This window comes from Rhinatrema bivittatum, chromosome 7 (assembly GCF_901001135.1).
Source record: "Rhinatrema bivittatum chromosome 7, aRhiBiv1.1, whole genome shotgun sequence".
NCBI classification, from domain to species: domain Eukaryota; kingdom Metazoa; phylum Chordata; class Amphibia; order Gymnophiona; family Rhinatrematidae; genus Rhinatrema; species Rhinatrema bivittatum.
In genome coordinates, this window is record NC_042621.1 from 238,586,801 (window position 1) to 238,609,325 (window position 22,525).

Below are 22,525 nucleotides of genomic sequence, written 5' to 3' on the forward strand. Positions count from 1 at the left end.
CAGCATCATTGCTGTTGCGTCAAAGGCCTGCTTAATGAGGGATTCCAATAGTCTGTCCTGTGTGTCCTTCAGTGCCGCTCCTCCCTCAATGGGGATCATTGTTCGCTTTGAGATGGCACAGACCACAGCGTCGACTTTCGGGAAACACAGGCGTTCCTTGGCCGCAGGTTCCAGAGGGTATAAGGCTTCTAATGCTTCCATGTTGATCCTAGGGAGAGGTGGAGTAGGGGTACCAGAGGCGCCCCCCTGAGAGGCAGTCATGCCAGAGATAGCAAAATTGCTTACCTTGTAATGGGTGTTATCCCAGGACAGCAGATGTAGTCCTCACATATGGGTGACGTCACCGACTGAGCCCGAACGCGGGAAAACTTCTGTCAAAGTTTCCCCGAGGGACCCTTGCACCGGATCGGGGCCTAGCCCAAGTCGGGCTGCTCAACCCAATCGGTGTCCCTTTAAACCTGGCTAGAAGAAACGATCAGTTGGGCAATCCGAGCCGTGGAGACCGAAGACCTCAGTTAAAAGATTTTTACCTTACCTGGTCTTGGTGCTTACTGGCCGCGTGCCGGGCAGTCTTCAGCTGCGGGAGGAGAGGGAAATACCTTCACCACCATGCTCGATTCTGCACCCGCTGCCTTTCAGCCACCCTGGGGACTAAGCCCACGCCGGGAACCAGCTACGGACCAAGGCTCACCTCTGAGGGATCTCAGAAATCACCTCAGAAATTCTCGACTAGGGGAGGGACCTAGGTTTCACCGCAGGAGAGCGGGGTTTGATCTTCTGAAAAGTAAATTTCTTTCTTCTTGCTGTAAATGTTAACACTATTCTAAGTATGTGGTATAGTGTTAACATCTGCTTAGGAGACGGAGCGATACTGAGGAAGTGAGTTCAGTGCAGGGGTATATGTACCCAGGATGACGTAAGCTTTGAAATCTGACTCCGTCTCCCATCTGCTAGCAGAAGAGCAAAATACCCATTGGTCCTGAGTCCATCTGGCTACACGCTAGGAAACCATGGTTAAAGTAGGTAGCCAAACTGAACAAATACGTTGGAAAGAGTTTGGGTATGTTTTGGTGACTTTCATTTACAAGACTGCTTACATGGATGGGGCAAAATATTCCTAGATGATGCCTAATTAATGAGATTGAATTGTTACTAATTACTTCTTGTTTGAAACTAAACTTACAATTCATGCTTCATTAGTGGCAATGCAACGACATTATTACCCATGTGATAAATGGAATGGGGAAAAATAACTATCTCTCTTTACCTCTTGACTAAATTTACATAGTATGCTTACCTATCGGATCCATTCCAGCAGCATTCAAACTTGTCAAAGATGCAGTCATTTTCATACAAAGAACAAAGCTTACTTCGAAGATACTCATGGACCTGGAATTGTTCACAGCAAAGTTAACAGCTTAACACACATCAAAACCATACTTCAGTTTAAAATAAAACATAAACAGACTTACTTGATATGTTTCTACAGGCCTGTTTTCCATATTGAGGTCCCATACTTTGACTGATAAGTAGTCTCTAGTCATCATGTATCGACCGCTATGACTGAATTTTACATCTGATATTGAGGAAATTATTTCTGAAAAGAATGACCTGCTGCTGGGATCTTCAGGTTCTTCAAAAACTAAAAGTAAAAACATGAAATTAACTTATTTGAACTACTCTAACTTTCAGAGCTATTTCCTTTATGTTAAAAAGACATTAAGTCAGAGATGTTAAGTACCCAATAAAAAAATCCAACAATTTATTTTTAAAAAGTAATTTGCTGGTCTCTTTTCTAACCGGTTGTCATGACTAACAGATATTGAGTGTCCAAGATTTTTCTATTATGATATAATGTGAATAAATTCCTATTTCAGCTAAGTGACTGAAAAAATTAAACCAACAAACCTTATCTCACTATGTCTCTGGGTATTTTATAAAAATACTTCAATACTCTTAAAAATCCCAATGCCCTCTCTCCCATATTTGTGCAAATGTTTAAAAATTTGCCCCAAGAAACCCAGACTAATTTTGAAGGTTCACTGAATATTTTCAATAAACCTCTTAAAATAAATGGTCATTAACAGCAACATCAGTAGCATATTTGTGGAAATTTGATGCAGATCCAAAGTAAATCCAAAGAGGAAACAGACAGATTCTTTTTGGCAAATCTCTGAGAAATCAGTTTTTACCACGCAATTCCATCCAGGCTGAATCTACCCAGTTGAATTCAAATTTGAAAGAGTTTGCAAAATCCTATACCTATCCTAAAACTCACATGTACATGACTGCAAAATGTTTGTATGAATTGATACAGAAAGGTAACAAAGCTTAATCAGAGAACCATAATCCACACATATATAAAAGATAGATATTGAGCAGGGCGGTGACTGAGAAATTACCCTTGATAAGTGTCTTGCTAAATATAATCTGTTAAAGTTACCTGGATAACAGACAGTTTTGTCCGATCAGCCTTACCTGCATAGTGCTCAATATTGGCGAATCACAATGTAAAACTGAAACCCCACCCCTGGAATGCCTTCTCTCCCTCTTTTTACCAAGCTAAATTTACACAAGCAGAATTTAGCTGGGGATGGGGGGGGGGGGGGGGGGGGGGGGGGAGAGATGGGATAGTATGTCCATTTCATTTTTTCTCCGGGTAACTGAAAACTTATCTGGCCAAATCCTCTGAACATGGACCTCACAGATTCTTCTGACAAAACAGGGTGGCTTGCTTTTTTTTTTTTTTTTTGCAGTTTACAGGTGTTGGAGTTGCTAATTAAAATAGCTCAAATCACAGGTATAGCGCTCACATTTTTCTTTTAGTTTTTTTTAAATGAACACTTTTCATGAATAATTTAAAATTCAACAATACAAACTTGATAAAGCAGTAAAACAGGCATTGTGAAACATTTTTTAAATTGTTACAAAGTGCTTAATCTGGTTGGAAACACCACAGCTACTACCACAATACATCTAAATTCTTCTATGCTAACATACTGTATACAAACCTACCTGCAAATAAAATGTATTAGTACAGATACATTTTTCAGAGAATGGTTACTCTACAAAGCAGAAGTTATTTTCATGGAAACAGATACATTTCAACAGATTGAGTGCATCAAAGAATCCTATTCCTTATGGCTGAAAAACAAAACTTTCCTCACCTATGAGGGGCTGCGTGGCTCAGTGCATTAATACACTGGCCCTGTCACCTCTGGGAACTGGCTTCAAATCCAGCACAGATCAATGTGAATAAAATTCATTCCGATAGCTGTAAAAGGTCACAAATGAAATGGGTTCTGGTAGCCTCAGCCCAGTTCCTAATGCACAAAGGTAGATGTCAATAAACCGCCCTGAACCGGCACTGGTTAATCAGATACCTTTGAGAAGCACTAAGACTGAGTCTGGACAGAAGACAGGTCTCGCTGGTACCCAAAACACTTGCTTCCGCCTACTAATGACGATAAATGAAGATTTTCACATGTCTGTTTCTCATGCTACATGTGGTGGCTTAGAATATGATAATTAATAAAAGTGTTCCATTCTATGGAGCTATAAAACCCCACCATACCTCTTGCAAGTTCAACAAGCAGAACATTCCATGTTTTTCAATATACATTTCTTGGGAAGGAAAAAAGGGCAAAGATACATCAAAATTCTTAGAAAATTTGTTGCCAGTCACTTACATTTTGAATGTCTATCGCAGAGGGCTGAATCACGCATGTCACAAAGTCTTATAGTTCCCTTGCTGCTACTGTAGACAAACACATTACACTGATGAGGATGGAACTCTGCTGCAGTAATTACTTCCGTCAATTCTTCCATGTTTGCTGGCTTAATATCTACAATGTCTGAAAGTAGTTTGTAAAGGCAAATACAATAGAAAAATTCAGGTTGTCCAGGTGTCAAATAGCTTGAGTTTTCTAAGATGGTAACTTTAATACCAGTGTGCGGGCATACATGTACCTGAGTATGCCGGCTCGCATCCAGCGATGTGGCCATTTTATAACATACACGCATATATGCACGCATGGTATTAGATAGGATGAATGCGCGTACATGTTCGCACAATTTTATATGAGTGCGTGCATGCGCGCAAATGCCGCCTCTACCGCTTAAGTGAGGGGACTTTAATAGAAACGTGCGCCGACGCAATTACCAGTTAGACCACTTTATTCCCAGTTTGCCCAGGTAAGGGATAGGACTTCCAATCCCCTTATTTAAACAGCCTTCTTTTTCTTAACCACGACCCTTAAAACCCTGCTATGATGTTTATATTTTTTTTTGTTTTAGGACTTACAGACCATCCACAGCAGAAATAAAGTTACATGGTAGAGGAGCCTGGCGCGCGCTTGTGTGCATAATTTTTTCACGTTGGTTTCATTTATAAATCCAGGAACACCCATGCCCCTCTCAGACCATGCCCTTTTTTGGACTTTTTCATTTGTGTGCGTACTCAGGCGGCTTTTAAAATCTGCTTGGCGTAACCAGCCCAACGTCTACCTATCTCCAGGTTTTGGCATGCATCGGGCTTTTAAAATTCACATATAAGGCAGTGCAAGCACACTAAATAAAAGTATTTTCTATTAAAATGAAAAGATACTATTTTATCAATTACAATGAAATCCACAGTAAGCATCTATTGCAGACAGGCAATCTGTATGGTTTTCATGCTTACTATTCTTTCTTCTTTCTGTAGACACTGCAGCATCTACAAAAGTCCTGAATGAGCAAATGTATGTGCATTTCAGCAATTACATTTTTATTCCCTAATACTCTATCTTGAAATCATTTTTATGTCCTTTGCCTCTTCACTTTATCCTTCAAACGCTATAGACACCCTAATCCCACCTTAAGTAATCTCTTGCCCCCAATTCATACTATTCTTCCAGTTTCTCATTCAGTTTTAATTCCTTCTACCTGTTGTAAATTTTCTATATTCCTTATCTCTGCCACCTTGTCCTTCCCTCCTCCCACAACATATCTCTGGCTCTCAATATGTGCATCTCTCCCTTCCTGTTAACATTTGTGAAGCAATCAAAAATGTTAAAGTTCCTCAGAACAAAAAGTGGAGAATCATTTTTTTTTTTTTTAAACTGGACAAGATAATAAAGGATAATTTTTGGTCCTTCTTTCATGACACAAGTCAAGATCATAAAAACTGCATAATCACAAGTCCCAACACTCATACCTTTTTGCTTTCCTATTGACTGGTTGTGCTATATTTTCATAGCACTCATTTATTGATACTCAACTTTCTATAGAAACCTGTTAAGGTATAACAAGCTTTATATTATGCTAATATGCAAGTTGTATGCCAAAGTCTTTGTTCCTCTCAATTGGGAGGCAAATGTGTGTCTAAAATCTATTATAAAGGATGGGTGATCCCAACCGCCAATTGTATAAACAATGATTTGTGAATGGAAAAACATGCAAAACCAAGATGTACATATATACTCTGCTGAGTGTTTTATAATAAAAATTAATATCTGTATACCTTCCAAATTCACTAAAATATAATTGTAAACAGTACGGCAGCATTTTGAAGGATACAAAGCCATTACAGTAGAAACACAAGAACATAAACGTCATGCTGTGTCAGACCACTGGTTCATGAGGCCCTGCATCCTGTCTCCAACAGTGGTCCATCTGGGTCTCTTGGAAGTACCCAGTACGATAGGAAGGTCCATTCCATATTGATCACTGCCAGAAGAGGTGGAAACACCCAAGGCCATCTGGCTAATTATTTATGAACCTGTCCTCCAGAAATTTGTCCAAACCTTTATTTAAACTCAATACTACTACTAGCCTTGTCCACATTATCTGGCAACAAATTCCATAGCTTAACTGTTCATTGACTGAAAAAGAAAGTTTCTTAAATTTGATTTAAATCTGTTACTACAGTAAAAGTTATCCAGCATTTTACCATCCGGAATGCTCTGTTATCGCATCTTGCCCAAGCAGCAGTTTTGATGGGGGGGGGGGGGGGGAGGGGGGGAAATAAGGATAGAGGAAGAGGGTTTGGCATAGGGAGTGTAACTCTTCGCTGTTCTTGTCCACTCCAGTCTCACTCCCCCTGGTTCCTTGACACTAATACTTAGGAGGGAAGAGGCTGGAACAGCAAGCATAAGAACATAAGAATTGCCATACTGGGTCAGACTAAAGGACCATTAAGCTCAGTATCCTATTTCCATCAGTGGCCAATCCTGGTCACATGTACCTAGCAGGATCCCAAAAGGTAGACAATTCCATGCTGCTTATCCCAGAGACAAGCAGTGGATTTCCCCATGTCCACCTTAATAATGGTTTATGGACTTTTCCTCCAGGTATTTGGCCAAACCTTTTTTCAACCCAGCTACACTAACAGCTTTTATAACATTCTCTGGCAACAAATTTCAGAGTTTAATTATACATTGAGTAAAAAAATATTCTATTGTCAAATGTATTACCTAGAAACTTCATTGCATATCCTTAGTCTTTGTACTTTTTGAAAGAGTAAACAAATGATTCATGTTTACTTGCTCCAATCCTCTCATCATTTTATAGACTTCTATCATACCTCCTCTCCTCAGTTGTCTCATCTCTAAAATGAAGAAGATCTCTAACCTTTCCTCATAAGGGAATCATTCTATCCCCTTTATCATTTTGGTCATCATTCTCTGTACCTCTTCTAATTCTACTATATCTTTTTTTGAGATGCGGTGACCAGTATTGCACACAATATTAAAGGCATGGTTGCACAATGGAGCGATACAAAGGCATTATGATATTCTCTGTTTTATTCTCCATTCCTTTCCTAATAATTCCTAGCATTCTATTTGCTTTCTTTGCCACCACCGCACACTGATCAGAAAATTTCAACATATCCACAATAATGCCTAAATCCTTTTCCTGGGTGGTGACTCCCAAAGAGGAACCTTGCATTTTATAGCTATAATTTGGGGTGCTGTTCCTTGCATGCATTACTTTGCACTTGTCCACATTAAATGTTATTTGCCATTTGGATGATCAGACTCACAGTCTCAAATGACTTCTTGCAATGTATCACAATCTTCTTGTGATTTAACAACTCTGAATAATGTTTGTATTATCAGCAAATTTGATCACCTCACTTGTCATTCCTATTTCTAGGACATTGATAAATATCTTAAAAAGCAGTGATCCATGTGGTACTTGACTATTCACCCTTCTCCATTGAGAAAATTGACTATTTAGCCCTACTGTTTTCTATCTTTTAACCAGTTCTCAATCCACAATACAACATTGCATCCTATCCCATGACTTTTTAATTTTCTCAAGTGTCAATGCAATTTGTCAAATGCTTTCTGAAAATCCAGACACACTATATTAACTGGGTCACCTTTACCACATTTATTCATGCCTTCAAAAGAAATGTAGCACATCTGTGAGGCAAGACTTCCCTTGATTTAATCCATATTGGCTTTGTCCCATTTATTTATTTTATTTAGCATTTTTTATATACCGAGGTATAGCAGAAATTGCCTTCACTCCGGTTTACATTTACAACAACCTGTTACATTTAAAGCATTTAACAGAAACAGAAACTGGTTCTGAACAATAACTTAATACAAATCAATATCTACAATATAGCAAGGTATATATCCGTGCTCAAATCATGTAAGGGGACAGCTGAGTGAAAAATTGAAAAGGTTTCTGTGAGTCAGAGAGGTAGTCATTGGAGAGAAATTGCATGCCCGAGGTGGGACACGCAATGGGTGTGGTCTGTTGTCTTATCCTATGCTGTCTTTGAATGTTTGGCTGAATAGCCAAGTTTTAAGATCTTTTTTAAAAGATTTAATGTTTTCTTGAGAGTTCAGGTGATGAGGTAACGAGTTCCATAATTTCGGGCCAATGATGGAAATGGCTCTGTTTCTTGTGGAGGACACTTTGGCTAGTGGTAGCGATGGCACATCAAGATAAAGTTTACTTGTTGACCTTGTCGTACGTAGTGACCTGTGTATATGTATGATATTGTCCAGGGCTGTGTTGTCTACTTTATGAATTGCATTGTGTAGAATTGTAAGAACTTTGAACTCTATTCTTTTCTCTACTGGTAGCCAATGTAGATTGTTGAGTACGGGGGTTATGTGGTCTGATTTCCTTTTACCAGTCAGGATTATCATTTAACTGTGACTATATGTTCAGTAATTTTGTTCTTTAGAATAGTTTCAACCATTTTTCCTGGCACTGGATGTCAAGCTCACCAGTCTGTATTTTTCTGGAACTTTTATTTATTTATTTTTTATTTTTTTTTTAAGAATAAGCATTATGCTGGCCATCTTCAAATCTTCAGGTACTGTAGCTGATTTTGAGAGTTTACACATTACTAACAGTAAGTCTGCAATTTCATTTTTCAGTTCTTTCAGCACTCTGGGATGTATATACCATCTGGTCCAAGTTATATGATGTTCTTTAGTTTGGCAATTTGCCCTATTTCGTCTACCAGATTCACTGGTATTTGTTTCAGTTCTCTGAATCATTTTAAATATCACTTCTGGTATGGATATCTATCTGCCTAACATCTTCCTCAGTAAAGACCGACGCAAAGATTTAATTTACTCTCTCTGCTACGACATTGCCCTCCCTTAGTGCCCTTTTTTTTTACCCCTTGAAATGGTCCAACTGACTCCCTCATAGGCTTTTTCACCAAATTTACTTGAAAAGTTTTTATATGAGTTTTTTCAGATAAACCAGCATATTTCAATAATCAGCACTCCCTATTCCTCACGGATGGTGTGTTATCTAGTACAAAGTAAATAACTATTTCCTATTAAACTGTTCCATACCACTCATGATTTTATAAAACCTCCATCATCTCTTTTTTCTAACCTGCATAGCCTTTCTTCATAAGAGAGCTATTCAATCTCTGTAATCATAGTATCATAGTAAATGATGGCAAATAAAGACCAACATATCCATCCAGTCTTCCCAGAAAATTGCTTTTGGTAGTAATTGCTGTTCTGAACAGGTTAGACCCATGTCTACTGTTAAGGATAGTAACTGCTGCTCTATGCAGGTTACTCCCACGCAGAAGGTATTATACCCAAAATTAATATATGTTACTCTTTTCTTTTTTTTCATTTCCATACTATGTCCTGGAGGAATCTGCAGTGTTTTATTCTAATTACTTTTTGAATTCCATCACCTCTTCCAGGAGGGCATTCCATGCATCCATCACCCTCTCTGTGAAGAAATATTTCCTGATGTTGGTTCTGAGTCACCTCCCACCCTAGGGGTCATGATATGAAACTCCGATTTCTGCAGTTTCCTTTCCAGCAGAAAAAGCTTGTTTGTGCATCATTAATACTTTTCAGGTATTTGAAGGTCTGCTCATATCTCCCCTGCACCTCCACTCCTATCATTATTTTTGAGATGTGATGACCAGAACAGCAAACAATATTTAAATTGTGGGCATGCCATGGTTTGATGGAAGCATTATATTCACAGTTTTGTTTTCTATTTCTTTCTGAATAATTTCTAACATCCTATTTGCTTTTTTGGCCACTACTGCATACTGACTGAGGATTTCAATGTATTGTCCACAATGATTTCAAGGTTCTTTTCCTAGGTGGCAACTTCTAATATGGAACCCACCATTGTACACACGTAGGATTATTTTTCCCATATGTGCAACACTTTGCACTTTTCCATGTTAAATTTCATCTACCATTTAGATGCCCAGTTCCCCAGTCACAATGTTCTTCTGCAATTCCTTACAATCTGCTCATGTTTTAAAGATTTTAAATAATAATTGTGTCAGCTGTAAATATGGTCTCCTCAGTCATTATTCCATTTATGAATATGTTAAACACTGGTTCCAGTACAGGTCCCTGGTGCACTCCACTGTTCTCCATTCGGAAACTGACCATTTAGACCTATTCTCTGTTTCCCATCTTTTAACCAATTACCAACACACAAAGCACAATCTGTGTTTGATAACCAAGTGCATATTTTGCCTTAGAAAAAGAAATAACACTTTGTAATATGTTTGTTCCATTACTGTGGTATTTTCAAATGCACACTTACACTTTTCACTATTATTGTTATTTGCTTGGGGTTTCACAGGAATGATGTAATGAAGGATTCGACCCTAGCTCTCCAAGTTTTAGCACTCTATGCTCTAACCATAATAATATACTAACATTTTGTATATCAAATTAACCACAGACATGCAGACAGTGTGCCCATTTGTGTCTACCATGCTGCCACAAATCTTACTCTGTGGTTTCCTCCGCCTTCCTGTCAATCTAAAGCATACCTGAATTCTCAATATTTTAGTTCCTACCACCTTCACTGGAAGTCATTTCCAGGTGTCCATCACCCTCTCACTGAAAGAATATTTTCTCACATTCCTTTAGGACCTTCTTTCCCTACAGCTTCACATAAGGGGCAATAACAGCCCACATAGTAGCAAGGATACATAATGGCAGTTAATTAAAAAAATAGTTAAGTTACAGTGCATACTATATGATAACTGCATACTTTATACCTGCTATTTGTGCAGGCAACTGGAAAGAGATGAGCTCCAGATTGCTTTCCTGTTTGGTGACTAATTCTTCTCCTCCCAAATAGTATTTGATCCATGGATTTCTATACTGCAAATCTATAATTTAGTATTTTATTTTTATGCAAGTGCAGTTACCAACCCTTTACCACTGTTCCAAAATTTTTAAGGCACATTTCATCTTATCTTCCCCCTATTACCCAGCATGTAAACTTTTAGTTGCAGATTTTCATGTTGTCCACTTATAGGCACTTTTGCTTCAAAGCCTTCCACCAGTTCATTTAAAGACTTTGAAGAAGATCAGGCCTATTACTGACTCCTCTGACATTAGTCAATTTCTCTTTACCAGGGTGGATCCCATTGACTAATTCTAAGTTCTGTTGCTAAACAGACCTTTAAGTAAATGTATTTCTTTTTCAACAGACAACCTAGTTTGCTTTCTAGTCTTCTATATGAAACAATACCCAAGGCAATACTAAAATCCAGATTGGGAGATGTAGTAGATCACTGGGCAACAATGAAAGTGTTACTGACCTAAAAAGGTCCTATCTCTGTAGTATCTTGATGTGCTGAACACGAATATGACCATGAAAAGTTTTTATTGGCTCTCATTTTGAAGATATTTAATATAGTTCACTCTCTATGTTTAGTCATGTAATTTTATCCAGGACTGTAAATAAGCCTAGAATGATGTAATATTGCATCATATTGCATAATACCATCATGCACACATCATCCAGAGTTTATTACATCATTTTCTGATGCAATGCAGTTCTACTGCCATGCTGCAGCTGAGTAAGCTGACTTCAGCAGTGTACTATATGAAGCCCAGTCAGAAAGGGTGAGCATTTGAAATATTCATGCTGGCTGACTACTGCTGGACACTCTGCAGAGATGCTCCCGAACAGGTGTACAAGAGACAAGCAAAGAAATCTAAGATGTAGTCTATGACTTCATTTTTCAAACGGTATTAACCGTAGGTCTCCTACTATTGGCATACAGTTCAAGATGTAATTATATTATTGCATATTACAAAAAAACTAGAGCCAATTTTGCATTTTCACAGTCACATTCGTGTTTAGCACATGGAAATTTATAAGAATTGACTAATTTCATTTCCGTAACATGACTTTTGTGAAAATTTGTTGCCCAGTGAGATTGGCCTCTCTACTAATCTGGGTCACCTCAAAGAATTCAATCAAGTTTGTTTGGCAAGATATTTTCCTGGTGTTGCCTAGAATTCTATAACCCATTGGCTTGAAAGTACTGCATGATTATATGCTTCAGCACTGTTTCCCAACATTTTGCCCACTACCGATGTCAGACTAACAGATCTGTAGTTTTCTGTTTCCTTTTTATGTCTACCCTTTTGGAGCAGTGTTATATCTGATGTTTTCCAGTCCCTTGGAACCTCCTATTTTCCAGTGATTAACAAACAGATGTGAGAAGTACAATCAGCATTTCCTTGCGTTCCCTTTCAATATTCTGGATGTACCCGTTGGGTTCTATTACCTTGTCTACTTTTAACTGTGCCAATACCTTAAATGCCATTCCAGTACCACAATTAATTTTATTACAATTGAGCTTAATGAACAAATTTAAAAAACATTTTCATCCTTTATATAAATAAATATGTACAAGTGTCTGATGGTGATATAGATTAAATCCTCATCTTCAGAGGTTTAGCTAAAAACGTCTACATATTAGTTTACCTAGTAGACAAATATTTTTAAATATGTTCAATAAATTCAATTGTAATAAGCAGGTTTACTTACCGTAAACTGTATTATCCTTAGAAACCAGGATGAGTTAGCCATGACATGTGGGTGGCTTCATTCGATGGCACCAGACATCCGTTTAGCTCAGTAGAGTTTTTGCTACAGATTATGTGCAGGAATCCTTGTGCAGGCATCGCCTTGAGAGTCCTCAGTTGATATTAGAGTTAAATCTAGCAGAGTTGTCTACTCTCCGGGGGGGGGGGGGGGGGGGGGGGGGTGTGAGGTATTAAGCATGGCTAATTCATCCTGCTATTTACAGAGACACTATTTATGGTAAGAAAGCTTACTTTTTCTATTAACAAGCAGAGCTGAAGTAGCCCTGAAACATGGGGAAACCCAAGATGAGGGTTGAGGTGGCGCATTTAATGGAAAAATAACCTGGATACCACCGTGGAGAGTTGACTACTGGCAAACGAGCCAAGCCAAACCTCTTGTCCCAAAAACACACTTGCTTCCAGACTGGTTGTCCAGATGGTAGAACGTACAGATAAAGTTGCAGCTGTATGGATGACTGCTATGAAGATAGATCTCAGGAAAGCAATAAAAATATATGGCTCTGATTTGAGTCTTAAAGTCTGTACCCTGAAGGCCCGTGAATACACACAGTATGTGATACACTCCACTAGCCAGCTGGACAAGGAACAAATGGCCACTGCTATCCACGGATCAATGGGCTCATAGAACACTGATAGCTAATAAGCCCTACAACGTGGTAGAGTTCTGCTACACTAATTTGGCATGGCCCTCTCACAGAGGAACGAATAAAAGGCCTTCTGTCCTCAGTGCACACAGCATGATTTTGGTGAAAAACAGAGACTACTTGAGAAGAAATTCAAGATGGGCGTGGTCCACCCTTTTTTAATTTTTTTTTAATGAAAGGACTACAGTCGCTGACTCATCTAGTCAAAGAGATCAGATTAGGAACACCACCTTCTAGGTAAGATACTTCAAGAGGCCAACTTTAGTAGCTCGACCATGAAGTTGTATAACACAGATTTCAAAACTGGTGGATTTACATGCCAGCAAAACCTTCGTAAATAGTACTATTCAAACCGCTTAGACTTAACACCCATTGAATAAGCGTTAACATTTTTTTTTTTTTTAAATAAGTAAATAAATACTATTCAATAATCAAGTGACTGCCGAATTTCCTGTACTTGGAAGCAGCAAGCTGCGGCAGCAGTAAAGTGACTGTCTCATTGATGAAGCATTGAGACTTGCCGGTGAAAGGGAAAGTACATACTAATGTAGATCCTTAGTAGTACAGGTAAAAGGAAATGGAAGAACCAGGATCTGCTGCCTAAATCCATACTCATTTTTGAGGGTATAGCCTTCTCATAAAGCAGAAGATGCTCTGGACCTCTTTGAACAATGAAGAGCGTACATTATCAAGCACTGAATTCCTCTGCTATCAGGTTGAGTGAGGGAAGATTCATAAGGGTATCATGACCTTTCCTCTGTGGCAGGAGTGAGTGCTCAGTTTTTGGAAGCATCGAAAGGAGGATAGACTACTGGGTGAGATATGAGAGAAAAAAAAAAAGCTGCCCCAAACTTAAGAACTTTCTGAAGAGTTCTTGCCACTAAATGCAATTGTGGAAAACGCAGACAGTAGATATGTCTTCCACATTAGTCAAAACGGAGCTGGAAAGAAAATGTATTCACTCTGTAGGATGAAACCAACTATTTAATCTTCTTGATGCTTTTCAACGTAAAGAGGACTAAGCATGAAGGCCCAGAAGGATAGCCCATTTATTAGGATGGAAGACTTGAAGATGACCTACTCATAAGTCAGAAAGCCTGGGAAGGTCTGTTCTGTGAAGGGAGGCCTTGCAACCAAGAGCTCACACTTAATCTGTTGAGGTTCATGGCCAAGGAACACAGACTCTATGCCTCTCTACTTGCTTTCATAGATCACCATTTGACTAATGATTTAGAACAATCATTCTATTCCTTGCATTACATGGGAGAGTACCTCAACCACAAACTGAATGGTTTGCCATTCTAAGAGTTTTATCTGGAGGGGGGGGGAGGGGGGGAAGCAAAATTGCTTACCTTGTAAGAGGTGCTATCCCAGGACAGCAGGATGTAGTCCTCACATATGGGTGACGTCACTGGAGCCCAGCGCGGGAAATCTTTCTGTCAAAGTTTCTAGAAACTTTTGACCGGCCGTGTGAGGCCACTGAGCATGCCCAGCATGCCATGATATTCTCTGCCACAGGTGTCTCTCTTCAGTCTAGTATGTAGCAAAAGAGTTTAGTAAATTAAATCATAAAAGGATATGAACCCAACTCCGCGAGGTGGCGGGTGGGTTCTGTGAGGACTACATCCTGCTGTCCTGGGATAACACCTATTACAAGGTAAGCAATTTTGCTTTATCCCAGGACAAGCAGGATGCTAGTCCTCACATATGGGTGAATAGCAAGCTAGAGGCTGAGTCCTTTTGTTGTGAAGTATTGTTGTTGAAAAGGAATCAGCCGGAGATCACAGAAGATTGGATGTGGAAGGAGTTGGGATTAAGCTGGAAACACATTCTTTAAGACAGATTGTCCGTAGGCCGAATCTTGTCGTCCTTGTTTGTCTAGGCAGTAATGAGCTGCAAAAGTGTGAAGAGAACTCCATGGTGCTGCTTTACATATGTCGAGGATAGGCACTGAACGGTAGTGTGCTACTGAGGTTGACATTGCTCGTACTGAATGCGCCTTTACTCACCCCTGGAGAGGAAGGCCTGCTTTTTCATAACAAAATTGTATGCAATCTGCTAGCCAATTTGATAAAGTATGTTTACCCACTGCTTTACCTGGTTTGTTTAGGTCATAGGATACAAACAGCTGTGTGGATTGTCTGTGTATTGCAGTGCGGTCTATATAAAAAGCTAGTGCACCCTTACAATCCAAGGTATGCAAGGATGTTTCTCCTGGATGGGAATGAGGCCTTGGAAAGAATATGGGTAAATTTATGGATTGATTCAAGTGGAATTCCGTAACTATCTTGGGAAGGAATTTTGGATGAGTACGGAGAACTTAGTATAAGGTGCGTACGTGACAAGTGCTTGTAACTCACTAACCCTTTTAGCTGATGTAATGGCTATAAGGAAGATAGTTTTCCAGGTGAGAAATTTAAGATCATAAGAATCTATGGGTTCGAAAGGAGAACGCATGAGTCTTGTTAGTACCAAATTCAGATCCCATTCTGTGACAGGTGGTCGAATTGGTGGCTTATGGTGAGTTAAACCTCTCATAAATCTGCTTACGAGAGGTTGTGTGGAGATAGGTGCATCTGCTATCTTGTTATGGTATGCAGAGATTGCACTTAAATGTACTCTTACCGATGAAGTCTGGAAACCAGATTCCGAAAGATGGAATAAGTAGTCTAGTAGAGAAGTTGTGGGGCAGGTGAAAGGATTTATGTTCTTTTCGGAGCACCACAAAGTGAACCTCTTCCATTTAGAATAGTTCTTTCGTGTGGAAGGTTTACGTGAAGCTATAAGCACTTGAGATATATTGGATGAAAGATTGAGTGGTTGCAAAATCAAGCTTTCAATATCCATGCTGTCAGGGATAGGGATTGAAGGTTGGGATGTCGCAACCGACCCTGATCCTGAGTTATGAGAGTGGGAGCTACTCCCAGTCGAATTGGATCCCTGAATTGAGAGGTCTAGCAGTGTGGAGAACCATACTTGTCGAGGCCAGTATGGGGCTATGAGTATCATGGACCCTTTGTCCTGTTGTAACTTCACTAGAGTTTTGGTTATGAGTGGTATCGGAGGATACGCGTATAGTAGGCCTGAGCTCCAAGGGTGAGCGAAGGTGTCCTTGGCTGGCTGATTCTTCTGTTTGTGAAGAGAACAGAATTTGTCCACTTTGTGATTCAGATGTGTCGCAAAGAGGTCTATTGTTGGTTGTCCCCAACGCTGAAATATCCTGGTCGCTACTGCAGGATCCAGGGACCATTCGTGTGGTTGGAATTGACGACTGAGTTGATCCACTACTACATTGTGAATGCCTGCGAGATAAGTGGCTCATAGGAACATTGAGTGTGTCAGGGCCCAGCCCCAAATTTGTGCAGCTTCTTGACAAAGGAGATACAAGCCCGTACCTCCCTGTTTGTTGATGTACCACATGGCTATTGTGTTGTCTGTTTGGATTACAACAGTCTTGTGTGAAAGGCAGTCCTTGAATGCATGCAGCACATAATGTATAGCTTGAAGTTCCAGAAAATTGATTTGATATGTTGCTTCGAGTTTTGTCCAAGTCCCTTGAGTGTGGAGATTGTCTACATGAGCTCCCCATCCCAAGGTGGATGCATCTGTAGTTAAAGTTATCTCTGGGACTGGTTGTTGAAAGGGTAGGCCTTTGCACAGGTTGTCTTTGTTCGTCCACCAAAGTAGAGATGATCTTAGTTGGTGGGTCACTTGAATTGGATAATGTAGTGGTTGAATGGCTTTAATCCATTGTGATCGCAAAGTCCATTGGGCAACTCGCATGGCAAGCCTTGCCATTGGTGTAACGTGAATTGCGGAGGCCATATGACCTAGCAGTATCAGAAACTGATGGACTGTGGTTTGTGTCCATAAGGAAATGGAGTTTGCTAGTAGAATGAGGGCATCTGCACGATCTATAGGTAGAATAGCCTTTGCTAGATCTGTGTTCAACTCTGCTCCGATGAAGTGAAGCAGATGAGTTGGAGTGAGATGGGATTTTTGATAATTGATGAGAAATCCCATGGAGTGAAGTAGAGCAATTGTTCGAGTGAGAGAAGTTATTGCTCCTTGTTGAGATGGACTCCTTATGAGCCAGATGTCTAGATATGGGAAAACATGGACACCTTCTTTGTGTAAGTGTCCTGCTATGACCGCTAGACATTTGGTGAAGACTCTGGGAGCAGATGCAAGTCCAAAGGGTAGAACTCTGTATTGGTAATGTTGATGGTCTACCATGAAGCGCAGGTACTTGCGATGAGGAGGGTATATTGGAATGTGAGCATAAGCATCTTGAAGATCCAGAGAACAAAGCCGATCTCTTGCTTGAAGAAGTGGAAGCATGGTGCCTAAAGATACCATCTTGAATTTTTCTTTCTTCAGAAATTTGTTGAGATTTCTGAGGTCTAGGATGGGACGTAGGCCTCCGGTTTTCTTTGGAATGAGGAAGTATCGGGAGTAGAATCCTCTGCCCTGCTGTGTCCGGGGCACTGGTTGTATGGCCCTGGCTCTCAGAAGGGTGGATAATTCTGCCTGTAATTGATGCAGTTGAGAATTTTGTCGTGGGCAGGAAGTTGGTGGAAATTCTGGAGGAATTGAGGTGAAATTTAGTTTGTAGCCTCGAGAGACTATGGAAAGTTCCCATTGATCTGATGTTATGTTTTGCCAATTTGTGTGAAAGTGAGATATTCTTCCGCCCACTGGTAGATTTGGCTTGGGATTGAAAGGTTGGGTCTGTTCTCTGGTCTTTGTTTCAAAAGCCTGTTGCAGGGCCCGTCTGTGCAGGAGGTTGTGGACGAGCAGGCCTGGATTGTCTGGCCTGGGAGCGTTGTGTAGGTCTGCTGGACCTACCCCTAGAAGTGTGGGGGTAGTATCTGCGTGGCCTGTAATAGGAACGTTGCATATCTCTTTGTGGAGGACGACGAGAAGACTGTCTCAAACCTTGTGAGGTTTGAGACAGCTGACGTAGAGTCTCAGTGTGGTCCTTAAGCTGTTGTACAGCTTCTTGAATTTTGTCCCCAAACAGATTGTCACCAAGACAGGGCAGGTCCACAAGTTTTTCTTGTACCTCAATCCTGAGGTCAGATGCTTTGAGCCAGGCCCATCTGCGAGCTGTGATTCCAGCTGCTGCCGTCCTGGAAGCAGTCTCAAAATTATCATAGACTGCTCTCACCTCATGTTTGCCTGCCTCCAGTCCCTTGGTTATTACAGCTTGTGCAGACTCCTGGAACTGGGTGGGTAAGGAGGTTACAAACTCTTCCATCTGCTTCCAGAGGTTCCGCTGGTATTGAGTGATATAGAGTTGATAAGCAGAAATCTTGGTTCTCAACATGAAATTCTGATAGACCTTTTTACTTAGTGTATCCAGGAATCTGTGTTCTCTACCAGGTGGGATGGATGAGTGTGGGCGCACACGTTTAGATTTTTTCTGTGCTGACTCCACTACTACAGACTGGTGTGGTAATTGCTGCTTGTGGTAGCCTGGAGCTGGTTGGACTATGTAAGTAGTGTCCACACGTTTATTCACTGCAGGGGTAGAAGCTGGGTTTCCCAAATTCGTTTTTGGAGATCTAGTAAAACCTCATGTACTGGTACCGCCAGTACTTGTTTGGGAGGATCCACAAACTGTAAAACCTCAAGGGTTTGTGCTCTGGTATCTTCTTCTGCTGTAAGCTTGAATGGAATAGAGTCAGACATGTTTGTATGAATGAGGAGAACGAAAGATCCTCTGGGGGTGACTTCTTTCTTTGATCAGGAGAAGAAGGGTTAGACATGAATTCCTCTGAAGAAAAATGAGAGGGTTCATCATCCCAGGAATCTTCAGAATCTTCTCTATAAGGTGATTTTGGCATTGATTTAGATGGGACATGGAGTCCTGAAGGTCCTGGCTGTGGGTCATCGATGGAAAATCCTGCAGAAGTAGTATGTGGCCTAGTAGATGGTAACTTATCGATCACATCTTGATACCTTTGTAAAAGGCGTCGATAAAAGGCCTCATCTTGAACTTCTGGAGGTTCTAATGCAGGTTGCCCCGATGGTATCGGGGATGTTCTCGATGTCATCGGTGGAAATGGCACCGAAGTCATCGATGTCGATGGAAGAGGTATTGACATCAAGGGGCTCGATGGAATATGAGCAAAGAGTGATGTGGATTGTGTCCCGAGCCTTGGTGTAGTGGTTCTGAAACCGGTCAAAATCCTCGGCGGCAAGAAAGGCGCCGTCATCGGTGGTGCCACCGGCATCGGTATTACTACCGGCATCGATGCTGGAGGCATCGGCACGGACGGTGTCGGCATCGACGGAACATTTTGCTCTTAAAGAGCTTGTAGGACCGCTTGTCTTATTAAGATAGACAATTCCAGCTGTACAAGTGGTGAAGTCACCGATGTTGTATGCGGTGGCGGTACGGAGGCGTCCATCAACGAAGTGTAAGTTGTAGTTGGAATCGGCGAAGATGAAGGCCCAGGCATCGAAGGTGCCGGTGTTTCCTGTTGTCGGGGCCGCTTTGGCATCGATTCGTCCTGGGACATCGATGTAGAAGATGATGGATGTCGATGTCGATGCTTGGATTTTTGGTGTTCTGCCGATTTAGTTGATAGCACCGACGATGGTGAGGACGGGCGATCACTGGATCCATCCGGATGCGGTTTTTTTTAAGTAAAGCCCTCCTTGTCGCTCCGGCCGGAGACGACCTCGATGATTGAGGGAGAAGAGATTAACTAAAGTTGAAACAAATGTTCCATCTTCTCTTGTCTGGCTTTCCGTCCTTTTACTGTCATTTCTGCACATTTGGGGCATGTACTGACATCGTGTTTTTCTCTGAGGCAGAGTACGCACTCCAAATGCAGGTCAGTTATCGACATATTCCTATTACAAATCGGGCACTTTTTGAATCCCGTCGCCATTTTGGAATCGATGGCCGTCGATGGATGCGAATGTGAGGAAAGGGATTCCTAGAAAATATGAGAATCAAGGGAATGGTACTCACCAGCCGGCGAGCTTGAGAGCTCCTATGAGAGAGAATATCAAAAAATGGAAAAAATATCGACTTTTTCAGTCACAAGAATTGCGGAGAACGCAACGGCTCTAGTCCCGCGATGCGAACGGCAGCGCGGAAAAGCGAAGACTGAAGAGAGACACCTGTGGCAGAGAATATCATGGCATGCTCAGTGGCCTCACATGGCCGGTCAAAAGTTTCTAGAAACTGACAGAAAGATTTCCCGCGCTGGGCTCCGGTGACGTCACCCATATGTGAGGACTAGCATCCTGCTTGTCCTAGGATAAAAAGTGTTTCGTAATAGACTATGGTCCCTGAACAGAAGGAACCAGTGACACTGGATATGGGAGAAACTCAAAGAGGGAAGCATTTCCCAGACCAACAGGTTTAGCCACACATGAAGGGACATGTTCATCATTGAGGAACCAATATAAAGTGTAAAGGTTCAACATGATAGAAACCAGTGAGCGCTAATGTGTAAACGTTCTCAAGTTTAGGGGTGTAAGGGGGACCACAAGAACTGCTGATTCCATGTGGCTCAAAATAAGTATCATTGACTCGATCTGATGGGAAGAATGTACCTTCCTTCACCGAAGTTATCTATGTCCTAAAGTGATAAAAGTTTAAAGACTGAAGGCTGAAAGAGTTTAACAGATCTTGACACCAGCCATTCATCTAGACACGAGAAGATACACTTTTCCCAATGGTCTACGTATACCACTAGAACAGTCAACCTAATAAAGACCTACAAGTGACCAAAAAGCCAGGGGTTAATACTCCATTGGCTTCTGAGCATTTATCCACCTCCTTGCTTTGAAAAATGTGTCATGGTGTAATGACGGGTGTTCATTTGAACTTCTCCTGAAACACCTTGAACAGCCTTTGCAAAATAGGGACAGAACTCAAGTGCTTTGCATTCTTAAATATGAGAAGGCTAAGAGGAATAGAACCGTGTACCACACCCTTTGGGAGGAACAAGCTCTAATACTTGTTGTCTAAGGCACGACTCCTCCTCAAGTCGTGACTGGGGTGTCCGAGGTAGTCAAATGGGAGACTAAAAAATGATGACGTGTTAGATGAAGTGTTAATGATAACCACATTCTGTAGCCCTGAGGACTCAGCAGTCCTTCATGACTTTTTTGCAACCATTCAAGGAATATCAGAAAACTATTCTCAAAGGACATAGACAGATGTGCTCCAAAACCCATCAAAAACTGAGGTCAGGTGCTGCTCCTTAGTCTCTGAAACAATATCAATGGAGATTGGGATACTGGTCTATTATTGTTATACGAGCATCGGACTACATGAGGCTGAATTACATAGAAACATAGAAACATATGTTTCTATGTAATTCAGCCTCATGTATTGTTATACGAGCATCGGACTACATGAGGCTGAATTAGTCCCCATGTGAACATTCTACAGAAGATTCTATAGGATTTTGTCACCCAATACCTTTGTAGAAAGAAAGGACTTTTTTTGTCGCTACTATATCTATCATACTACAATAGGCTAACACGTTCAGTCAATCACTCTAGCAACAGGATAACTGCTATTTTGAAAAAATCTCCTCCAAATGACTCCAATTTTCTTTTTCCAGAATTCTGGCAGGAGGGGGTCCACTGACTGGGACAAAAGTTCCTCTGATCTGGAAAGAAATTGTTCTCCTTAGAACTTAAGGTTAGGGAGACCATGGCCTGAATAAGAAAGTGAGGTGGGAATCTTGCTAACAGAGGAAGAAAAAAGGGGACTCCCTTGCAAATAAGCCTGTAATCTTATAATGCCTCTGGCCCAATGAAGATACCATGGATATAGAGTGTCAAGCAGATAACACTGATGGGGGGCTCTGTATGCACATAATCAATAAGATTCCCCACTGGGGTAGGGCGCCCTTCTATTGTGACAACTTGCACACTTTTCTTGGCAAGATCTTCTAGGGAGGCTTGTATTAGACTCCATGGAGGAGATCCCATTTGGAATATGTGTGTTAATGGAAACTGGCATTTTCTGATGAAGAGAGGAACTCTAAAATTGCGAGCCACAACTTCTGAGAAGACAACTGAAAACTTTTGCATGGCCGATTCAAAGTCCATCAAAAGCATCAATGAAACAAGGGCATTGAGTATGCCAATTTTAGACTCACTGATGGCACAGATGCAAACATATGGCATGCACCAAAATTGCAGATGCCTAGCTGGTGCAGACATACAGAGTGTACAAAGTGCAGAATCATCGATGCCTTTGAGTGCACTATGTATCCATGATGCAAATGCACTGATGGTATTGATACATCTAATGCACCGATGGTGCAGATGCACTGAATTGGTATGGAGAGACAAATCTTGGGGCATACCTGCATCAATAGTGCCTGTGTTGATGGTGATGGACGCTGGTGCTTGCTCCAACTGCAACAGACTCTCTTGCATTTAAGCCGGGGGGGGGGGGGGAAGGGGGGGAATGTTCTTATTTTTGAAGGTGCCATTCAGTGATATTTCTTCTAAGCTCAACCATGAGACAATGGTGAA

The 22,525-nt window shown here is 41.0% G+C and overlaps 1 protein-coding gene across 1 annotated transcript in view; it reads right to left on the reverse strand.

The window, feature by feature from the left end:
* PPP2R2D (protein phosphatase 2 regulatory subunit Bdelta) overlaps nucleotides 1-22,525 on the reverse strand; it is a 231,782-nt gene that overhangs the window by 27,356 nt on the left and 181,901 nt on the right. The window contains exons 7-9 of the mRNA XM_029609992.1: nucleotides 3,690-3,854; nucleotides 1,473-1,642; nucleotides 1,298-1,389 (exon numbers count right to left, since the gene is read on the reverse strand). Coding sequence (XP_029465852.1) covers nucleotides 1,298-1,389; nucleotides 1,473-1,642; nucleotides 3,690-3,854 — 427 coding nt within the window. The remainder of the gene's footprint in view (nucleotides 1-1,297; nucleotides 1,390-1,472; nucleotides 1,643-3,689; nucleotides 3,855-22,525) is intronic.